Here is a 9,891-nt window from a genome sequence, read left to right as displayed (position 1 = left end):
GCCATCAAGCCTGGCTAATTTTTTTTTTTTTTTTTTTTTTTTGTAGAGACAGGATCTTGCTATGTTGCTCAGGCTGGTCTCGAACTCCTGGGCTCAAGCGATCCTCCTGCCTCGGCCTCCCAGCCTCAAAGTGCAGCTTTTAGTTCTAATTATATTGACTAGAGGTCTAGATCTAGATCTGGCGGGTCTAGATCTGGACGTATTAGTATCTAGAGCTGGCAGGAAGTGATAATTCAAAGATAAAAAGGGTACCTTTTAGGATGGACATTGAGATTAAGGTTTGGAAAATGCAACCTTCACTGCAAAGTAAGGGGGCCAGTTTTGGTTGTGGAAAGAATGGAAGTCTGGCGCTTTTTTTTTTTTTTTTAAAGAGATGGGGTGTGGGACGTTATCTCATTGTATTGCCCAAGCTGGTTTCGAACTCCTGGCCTCAAGCGATTCTCTTGCCCTGGCCTTCCAAAGTGCTGGGACTACCGGTAGGAGCCACAGCGCCCAGCCGGAAGTGTGGCTTTCATAGATACAGGAAGTGTGGCATTCAGGGATCCGCCTTGGGGTTTATTTTTGATTGATGCGAGGGGCGTGGCTAGTCGATAACGCGATACCAGCTTGTGAATGAACACTGGGGTACTCGGAAGTGTGGCGTACTCCAGTCCTGTGTTTACCGATAGACCGGAAGTGTGGCTTCGTTTACAGTTCGGCACGTTGGACGGAGGGTAGTACGTCTAGAGACACATATTCCCAACGGATTTGACGATGGTGTTCGGTCTTGAATGGAAATGTAGTCTTAGGCCAGTCTTAGGTTTCTGAACAGGATAGTAGGTATCCGGAGTCGATTGAGGGCCAGAGCAGGCACTGGGGTTCGGATCCTGGGCAAAGTTTCCCACGTTGAGGGTCTCGAGGACGCCTAGATCTCTTTCCCAGGGCCATGGCGAACCCGAAGCTGCTGGGACTGGGGCTAAGCGAGGCGGAGGCGATCGGTGCTGATTCGGCGCGATTTGAGGAGCTGCTGCTGCAGGTGCAGTGACCGGACCCCTGGATCCTTGAGTATTCGGGGATTTTGGCGGGGTGCTCAAAGATGGGATTGCAGTTCCCAGAATGCACTAAGGCGGGAACCAGGCCTCGGGGAATTGAGGTTGATGGGCTTCAAGTTTGCTAAGAAATGGGAGTGGGGGGCCGGGCGCGGTGGCTCACACCTGTAATCCCAGCACTTTGGGAGGCCGAGGCGGGCGGATCACGAGGTCAGGAGATCGAGACCATCCTGGCTAACACGGTGAAACCCCGTCTCTACTAAAAATACAAAAAATTAGCTGGGCGTGGTGGCGGGCGCCTGTAGTCCTAGCTACTGGAGAGGCTGAGGCAGGAGAATGGCGTGAACCCGGGAGGTGAAGCTTGCAATGAGCCGAGACCGCGGCACTGCACTCCAGCCTGGGCGACAGAGTGAGACTCCGTCTCCAAAAAAAAAAAAAAAAAAAAAGAAATGGGAGTGGGGTTGGGGTTGTTCTTCTAGTTCTCAAAGGAGAAAGGGGACCTAAACCGTCTAATTTCTCGCGTTATCCACAGCTCTCATGCATAAGAATTGCTCCATTTGAGGAACAAATGAGGGGTCTGATGGCACAGACTCCAAGCCTGGAGGTAGTTTTCCTTTATACAGGCCTCCAAGGAGCTCCAGCAAGCCCAGACAACCAGACCAGAATCGACACAAATCCAGCCTCAGCCTGGTGAGAAAGGACACCGGAGAGAGAGGGACAGGAGACCCAGGGAGAGGACAGAGAGAGGAGGAAGGAAAGAGACACGAAAATAAAGGCCTAGGGTGGGGGTGGGGTGAGCAGACACCCACAGAGATCATCCTAGGACAGAAAGGAGTTGGAGGACAGAGTAGGAGTAGGTAGGGGGCCAGAGAATCAGAGATAGGAAGAGGCCAGGTGCGGTGGCACGTGCCTGTAGTCCCAGCTACTGGGGAGGCTGAGACAGGAGAATTGCTGGAACCCATGAGGCAGAAGTTGCAGTGGGCGGAGATCGCACCACTGTACTGCAGCCTGGGTGACAGAGTGAGACTCTGTCTCAAAAACAAAACGAAACAAACAACAACAACAAAGATAGGAAGAGAGGCTGGGCACAGTGGCTCACATCTGTAATTCCACCACTTTGGGAGGCCGAGGTGGAAGGATTGCTTGAGGCCAGGCGTTCAAGACCAGCCTGTGCAACATAGTGAGACCTCATCTCTACTAAAAATAAACAAAATTAGCTGGACTTGGTGGGTGCGTGCCTGTAGTCATAGCTACTCACGAGGCTGAGGTGGGAGGCTCACTTGAGCCAGGTGGAAGAAACTGCGGTGAGCCAAGATCGTACCACTGCACTCCAGCCTGGGTGACACAGTGAGACCCTGTCTCAAAAAACAAACAAGGAGAAAACAAAGAAGAGAGGGGGCCGGGAGCGGTGGCTCACGCGTGTAATCCCAGCACTTTGGGAGGCCAAGGCGGGAGGATCACCTGAGGGCAGGAGTTTGAGATCAGCCTGGCCAACATGGTGAAACTCCATCTCTACTAAAAATACGAAAATTAGCCGGGCGTGGTGGTGGGCGCCTATAATCCCAGCTACTTGGGAGGCTGAGGCATGAGAATTGCTTGAACCTGGGAGGTGGAGGTTGCAGTGAGCCGAGATCACGCCACTGCATTCCAGCCTGGGTGACAGAGTGAGAGTCTGTCTCAAAAAAAAAAAAAAAAAGAGAAGTGAGGGATCTCAGGGGTGGGGAGTGGAACAAAAAAGGGGGACAGGGCAAAAGGAAAAGAGACAGAGCCTGGAGAGAGTGGATGGGGACTGGGACTTGTGCAGAAAAGGATTGTCATGACTAACCCACTCCCACCAGGTTTCTGCATAAAGACCAACTCCTCGGAAGGGAAGGTTTTCATCAACATCTGCCACTCCCCCTCTATCCCTCCTCCCGCCGACGTGACCGAGGAGGAGCTGCTTCAGATGCTAGAGGAGGACCAAGCTGGGTTTCGCATCCCCATGAGTCTGGGAGAGCCTCATGCAGAACTGGATGCAAGTCAGTGCCCTCAGAGGACCCAGGAGTCTGGCCCGCTAGGCCCCTTCTTTCCTAGAACCCAAGAATCCTGGGCCCAGGACCCTCCTCCCTCAGCTCCTGGAGATCTGGCCCCTCGATCTGATTCTTTTCCCTATGGCAGATCTCTAGTGCCCTGGACATCCCACACCCGGGCAGTCCTGGTTCTGCCACCTGGCCAGGCTGGCACTTTTCCATGCCCCACTCCAGGGCCGGGAGGCCTGGGCAGAGTGCTCTTCGTGCATTAGCGGATCTCCTGGCTTTAGTCCTGAGCCTGCTGTCTCCTTCATTTTTCTTTCTTTTTTTTTTTTTCTTGTGATGGAGTTTCGCTCTTGTTGCCCAGGTTCAGACAATTCTCCTGTCTCAGGCTCCCAAGCAGCTGGGATTACGGTGTGCTCCACCACACCCAGCTAATTTTTGTATTTTTAATAGAGACGGGGTTTCGCCACGTTGGCCTGGCTGGTCTCAGACTCCTGACCTCAGGTGATCCACCGCCTCAGCCTCCGAAAGTGCTGGGATTACAGGTGTGAGCCACTGCACCCAGCCTGCGGCTCTCTCTTTCATCCTGTTTTCTCCTTTGCCCTTCTCCCTTTCTCCATCTCTGTCTTGCCTCACCTCTGTCCCTGTTTCTGCCTCTATATCCTTTTTTCAATATGTCTCTTGAAGCTTTCTGGGACCAAGCTCTAGGCAGTGCCCCGGGGAATAAGGACCTATGAAATGCACATTCCACGTTCCAGAAACTCGCTGTCATGGGTGGGGCTCAAGGAGATGGATGCAGTATCAATAGGGTGTGATTCACGCTGCTTTGGAGGGGGGCACCCAGCACAGCCTTGAGAGGGCTCGTCACCCACATGAAGGGGTCAGGGAAGGCTTCCTGGAGGAGGGGGTGTGGGATAAGATTTGAAGGAACAGGAGGAGTTCAGCAGGCAGACAGAAGAAGGTTCTAGGGAGAGCGGCCCAGAGCTGGGAGAGAATGATTGGATTGGATCAGCCAGTAATGGAGAGTGACTGAAAGAAATTCAGTGGGCCGAGGTTGCTAGAAGAATGAGGTCTTCTCCAGAGGTGGGAGGGGCAGACCACACAGGGTCTCCAACGCCAGGCTTGTGGGGCTCAGACCTTCACTTGGGAGCACTGGGGAGCCAGAGAAGAGCTGTGAGCAGGGAAGGGATAGGGTCAACTCTAGTGACATCACACTGATGGACAGGAGATACGAGGCCAGGGAGGAGGCTGGGCGGAGAGTCCAGAGCGGAAAGTGAGTGCCCAGCTCTCGCTTCCTTATGTCTCTCTCTGCTTCTTACGGCCGCTGTCCCTGAATGTTTCTTCCCTGTCTGGGTCTGGGCTGTGGGCTTCCTGCAGAGGGCTGGGGGGTCCTCACCCCCTTTTTCTCCCCGCAGAAGGCCAGGGATGTACCGCCTACGACGTAGCTGTCAACAGCGACTTCTACCGGAGGATGCAGGTTGGGGGCGGGGCTGCGGTTGAGGCCTGGGCAGGGGTCTCTACCCCTACCCTCCCTGCCACCGCCTGTCTTTTCCCTCTCTGTCACCCCAGAACAGCGATTTCTTGCGGGAGCTCGTGATCACCATCGCCAGGGAGGGCCTTGAGGACAAATACAACTTGCAGCTGAATCCGGGTGAGGGGCAGGTCCTGGGCCCTCGGGAAAGAGTGGAGCCAGGAGCGGTTTGGGGAACACCCCTAGGAGAGGAGGGGCTGGCTTGGGCAGGGTGCCCTGGAGTCTGTGCTACTAGGAGGGGGTGGAGTCTGGACGCCCTGAGGGGGCGGGGCCAGGAACATCTCCAGGGGTGGGTTTTATTGGGGCATATCATGGGAGGGGCGTGACTAAGGTGGGCGGGCTTCCTGGAGCCAAGCCTGCGGGGTGTGGTCAGACCCCAAGAGTCCTGGTGAGCCGGTGGAGCCTATCCCGGGAGGCTCTTGGCCCCCACAAAGGGAACCCTGACCTGTACGATGTTTGACGGCGCTCCTGACCCTCAGAATGGCGCATGATGAAGAACCGGCCATTCATGGGCTCCATCTCGCAGCAGAACATCCGCTCGGAGCAGCGTCCTCGGATCCAGGAGCTGGGGGACCTGTACACGCCCGCCCCCGGGAGAGCTGAGTCAGGGTGGGCCTTCGGTAGATCCCCGGTCTGATGTTTCTTCAACGCTCTTGGGAATCCCTCCCTCCATCCTCCCACACTGGGTGATGTCCTGGGGCCCTGGGCACTGACAGAGGGAGGAGAGAGAACTCCTGACTGGGAAGGCGTCCTGAGGCCAATAGGGCTGGTTGGAGGGAGAAAAGGGACAGCACGCCAGGCAAAGACCTGGCAGCTGTGCTCAGCCCTGGACCTTGTTCCTCCTCAGCCCTGAAAAGCCTCACCTGAACCTGTGGCTGGAAGCCCCCGACCTCCTCTTGGCTGAAATTGACCTCCCCAAACTGGTGAGTTTTGCGCGCTGGACCAGAGCAGGGGAATGAGGTCTGGAAAGGTCAGGGACTGTCTCTGAGTGTGAGTGACAAGGGGTTGTTGCTGGACTTGTCAGTTGCGTCCTCTCTGCCAGGAGGCCCACAGGCCACCTTCTGGTGCTGTCCTGAGGGCGCCCAAGGGATTGTAAGTGCTCGGTCCTTGAGACTTGTAATTGCTGTCTTCTGTCTCTTCCTGGGAGATTAGACCCTTCAAATATAGTTTCCCAGCGTGTGAGGCTACCATGCCTGGTCCAGGTGATCATCCTGTTGCTGGGAAGGGTGACCTGATTCCGCCACCTCTCCAGGATGGAGCCCTGGGGCTGTCGCTGGAGATCGGGGAGAACCGCCTGGTGATGGGGGGCCCCCAGCAGCTGTATCATCTAGACGCTTATATCCCGCTGCAGATCAACTCTCATGAGAGCAAGGCAGCCTTCCACCGGAAGAGAAAGGTGCCTGGGGGAGGGGCTTGGGGAAGCTGGGACATTGGCGGGGCCTGGACTCTGTCTCCCAGGGAGGGGGGCTGGGAGCTGGACTTCTGGGTCCTGGATCCTCATTCTCTTTGCTCTGTCTCCTCAGCAATTAATGGTGGCCATGCCGCTTCTGCCGGTGCCTTCTTGATCAGGGTGTCTCCTTGTGCTTCTGAGATGTGGAGAAGAGGCTGCTGGCTTCCCTAAAGTTGAAATAAAAGATTTTTGCCTTTGTTCTGTCTCTGACTGGGGATATGTGGGTGTTGGGAGGGAAGAGGGACATTGGGCTGTGCCCCTCCAGTCCTATAGAGGTCACTGCCCCAGCTCAGGCCTCATCCTTCCCCCTGGATCCTCCCTGAAGCCTCCTGGCCTCCAGTCTCCCCTTGTTAGTCCTCCCCAGGCCCCAGAGCTGGCCCTGCACTTTCCTTCTTCACAGCCCTCCTGTGGCTCCCCAGCCGCCCTGGGAGAAGGTCCAAGCCCCTCAGCCAAGCACTCAAGGCTCTGTGTGATCTGAGCCCCGGGTCATGGCTCACTTTTATGTTTAAGAGACAGGGTTGTCAGGCACGGTAGTTCACACCTGTAATCCCAGCACTTTGGGAGGCCGAGCTGGGTGGATCACCTGAGGTCAGGAGTTCGAGACTAGCCTGGCCGACATGGTGAAACCTGGTCTCTACTAAAAATACAAAAATTAGCCGGGCATGGTGGCGCAAGCCTGTAATCCCAGCTACTCGGGAGGCTGAGGCGGAGGTTGCAGTGAGCCGAGATCGTGCCATTGCACTCCAGTCTGGGCTACAAGAGCGAAACTCCGTCTCAAAAAAAAAAAAAAAAAAAAAAAAAAGGATCTCACTCTGTCACTGGAGTGCAGTGGTGCAATCATGTAGCTCACTGCAGCCTGGAACTCCTGGGTTCAAGTGATCCTCCCACATCAGCCTCTGAGTAGCTAGGATGACAGGCATGCACCATTGTGCCCAGCTAATTTTATTTTTTGCATTTTTTTAGAGATGAGGTCTTGCTATGTTGCCCAGGTTGGTCTTGAGTTCTTGGCCTCAAGTGATCCTCCCACCATGGCCTCCCCAAATACTGGGATTACAGGCGTGAGCCACTGTGCCCAGCCTAGTTTTGACCTCTTCCTCTAACTGGAGCCCAGTCATACTGAACAGTGTCCTGACCACACCCATTTTCCCCCATCTCTTAGTTTCTGCTGTTCCTGCTACTTTGTATCCTCTTCCCAGTACATCTGCAGAAGTTTCTTTCTTTATTCTTTCTTTCTTTTCCTTCCTTCCTTCCTTTCTCTCTCTCTCTCTTTCTTTTTTTTTTTTTTTGACAGAGTCTGGCTCTTAGGCCCACGCTGGAGTGCAGTGGTGCAATCCTGACTCACTCTGCAACCTCCCGAGTTCAAGTGATGGTTGCACCTCAGCCTCCCAAGTAGCTGCGACTACAGGTGCCACCATGCCCAGCTAATTTTTAAATATTTTTTATAGAGACGGGGTCTCCATCTGTTGCCCAGGCTGGTCTCGAACTCCTGAGCTCAAGTGATCAGCCCTCCTCAGCCTCTCAAAGTGCTGGGATTACAGGAACGCCCTGCCTTGATAAATATTTCTTGAGTTAATAAGTGATTGTTGAGGCCGGGCACAGTGGCTCACATCTGTAGTCCCAGAACTTTGGGAGGCCAAGGCGGGCGGATCACCCGAGGTCGGGAGTTTGAGACCAGCCTGACCAACATGGAGAAACCCCGTCTCTACTAAAAATACAAAATTAGCCTGGCGTGGTGGCAGGCGCCTATAATCCCAGCTACTCGGGAGGCTGAGGCAGGAGAATTGCTTGAACCCAGGAGGCGGAGGTTGCTGTGAGCCCAGATGGCGCCATTGCACTCCAGCCTGGGCAACAAGAATGAAACTCCATCTCAAAAAAAAAAAAAAAAAAAAAGTGATTGTCTATACCCTCCTCTTTAGTGAATCCTAGGATCATCAGTAGATGGAGGAACTTCAGTGGTAAATGCTCAAAGCACAATGTGAGTTAGTGGGGCATGGTGGTGCACACCTGTTGTCCTCAGCTACTCGGGAGGCTGAGGTGGGAGCCCAGGGAGGTTAAGACTGCAGTGAGCTGCCCCTGGGCGACAGAGTGAGACCCTGTCTCAAAAAGGAAGGAAGGGAGGAAGGAAAGGAGGAAGGAAGGAACGAACGAAGAAAGGAGGAAGGAAGGAAAGAAGGAAGAAAGAAGGAAAGAAAAAAGAAGAGAAAGAAAAAGGAAGGAGGAAGGGGAAAGGAAGGAAGATAGAGAAAGAAGAAGGAATGAAAGAAGGAAAGAAAAAAGAAGAGAAAGAAGAGGAAAGAAGGAAAGAAAAGGCAGGCAGGCAAGCACAATGTGTCTGCAATGGGGTGAATTGTGAGGGAGGGGGAGAAAAGACGGGGAAGAGGTCAGGGTGGGAGTGACTTCAGGTAGGGTCTTTCCGGCCGCGGAACGGATGAGCGAACGTGGGCGCCGTGTCCACCAGAGGGCGCAACGTATCCCTGCCCATCGTCTCAGAGAACTACATCTCCCAGCGGCCCTCGGAGTGCGCGGCCCTTCTCAAACGAGCGCTGAGGCTCAGAGGCCGCTGGGACTTGTGGTTGGAACGGTGAGCCGCTGGAGGGGGCCGAGTAACTCATTCCCAGGTCCTGAAAAAGTGTGGGGCTGGGTCCTTTCCTCCTTCCTCGGTTTCCATGGCGATGGTTTCGGCAAAGGCCCAAGTTTTGGCAGCGGCGGGGCCCGCTTCCCACTCCCTCCTCTTCACCATCTGCTCCACCCTCACACCTGGCCCCGAGCCGCAACCACCGCCTCCGCACCCGGGCCGGGGACTCTGCAGCCACTGGGCGGCGCGTGTGAGCGGCTCCCGCGCTGCTACTTCAGCCCCACGAGTCCCGGTTCCTACCTCCCTCCTGTCTCAGACCTGCAGCGTCCTCCGTTCTGGGGTCCCAGGGGTTTCTCAAAGCTGTGAGACCCAGAGACCCAGCCAGTCAAGGCTGGAAGCGAGAGGCTGCGGCGGTCAGTGGCTTCCCGGCCACCCCGTCCTTGGCGCCCGCCCGACGCGCCGTCTGCTCCTCCCACCCCACCGCGGGCCGCATCATGAAAATTTAATACCAAATGCATTTGCGGCCCGACGCGGGGAGGTAGTGGGGAAAGGATCACCCTCCTGGGGCCTGGATCTGGAGGTGGACTCAGCGCCGGGAGATGGGCTGGTCTGAGGACAGGAGCGGGGCGGGACCCTGTCTGCGGGCCCGGGACAGGGAAGGGCCGGGCTCTACCCAACGGGGTGGCGCTGGAATTCCGGCGTGGAGACAGAGTTCGGTGGGCGGGGACAGATTCCGGGGGTGGGAGCAGGACTGGGAGGGCAGGGACAGATCCCAGAGGCGGAGGCGGTGGGCGGGGGACAGATCCCATGGGGCAGGGGCAAGACTGGGAGGGCGGGGACAGATCTCAGGGGCGGAGGCCAGAGCTCGGTGGGCGGGGTCAGATTCCGGGGGCGGAGGTAGGACTGGGAGGTCGAGGACAGATCCCAGTGGCGAGGGTCAGAAGTCGGAGGGCGGGGACAGATCCCATGGGGCCGGGGCAAGACTGGGAGGGTAGGGACAGATCCAGGGGGCGGGGAGAACTGGGTGGGCGGGGACAGATCCCATGGGGCAGGGATAGAACACAGAGGGCGGGGACAGATCCCAGGGACGGAGGCCAGAACTCGGTGGGTGGGGACAGATTCCAGGGGGCAGAGACAGATCCTGTGGGGAAGGGGTAGAACTCAGATGGCAGGAACAGATTCCAGGGGGCAAGGACAGAACTGAGAGGGCGGGAACAGAGCCAGGGACAGATCCTAGGAGAAGGGGACACAACTCCAACGGTGGGGAGAGAACTCAGAGGGCGGGGGCAGAACTC

General features: G+C 56.0%; 1 protein-coding gene across 2 annotated transcripts; it reads left to right on the top strand.

Moving 5' to 3' along the window:
• Nucleotides 1-46: 46 nt before the first annotated feature.
• On the top strand, nucleotides 47-6,218 carry PIH1D1 (PIH1 domain containing 1). Of its 2 annotated transcripts, none has more exons than XR_010153924.1 (9): nucleotides 47-1,015; nucleotides 1,652-1,718; nucleotides 2,867-3,046; nucleotides 4,456-4,517; nucleotides 4,610-4,691; nucleotides 5,051-5,180; nucleotides 5,419-5,494; nucleotides 5,724-5,967; nucleotides 6,095-6,218. XR_010153924.1 is itself a non-coding variant. In XM_016936533.4 (9 exons), exons 1-9 carry the CDS (start codon nucleotides 926-928, stop codon nucleotides 6,134-6,136), a joined length of 873 nt encoding a protein of 290 aa, XP_016792022.1. In that variant the 5' UTR covers nucleotides 564-925; the 3' UTR covers nucleotides 6,137-6,218. The 2 variants fall into 2 exon arrangements, 1 of the variants encoding a protein (XP_016792022.1); XM_016936533.4 differs by having other exon boundaries at nucleotides 564-1,015; nucleotides 5,824-5,967.
• Nucleotides 6,219-9,891: the final 3,673 nt, after the last annotated feature.

This window comes from Pan troglodytes, chromosome 20, assembly GCF_028858775.2.
Source record: "Pan troglodytes isolate AG18354 chromosome 20, NHGRI_mPanTro3-v2.0_pri, whole genome shotgun sequence".
Classification (NCBI taxonomy): Eukaryota; Metazoa; Chordata; class Mammalia; order Primates; family Hominidae; genus Pan; species Pan troglodytes.
The sequence above is the reverse complement of the archived record's forward strand: the minus strand, read 5'-3'. Positions and strand labels throughout refer to the sequence as shown.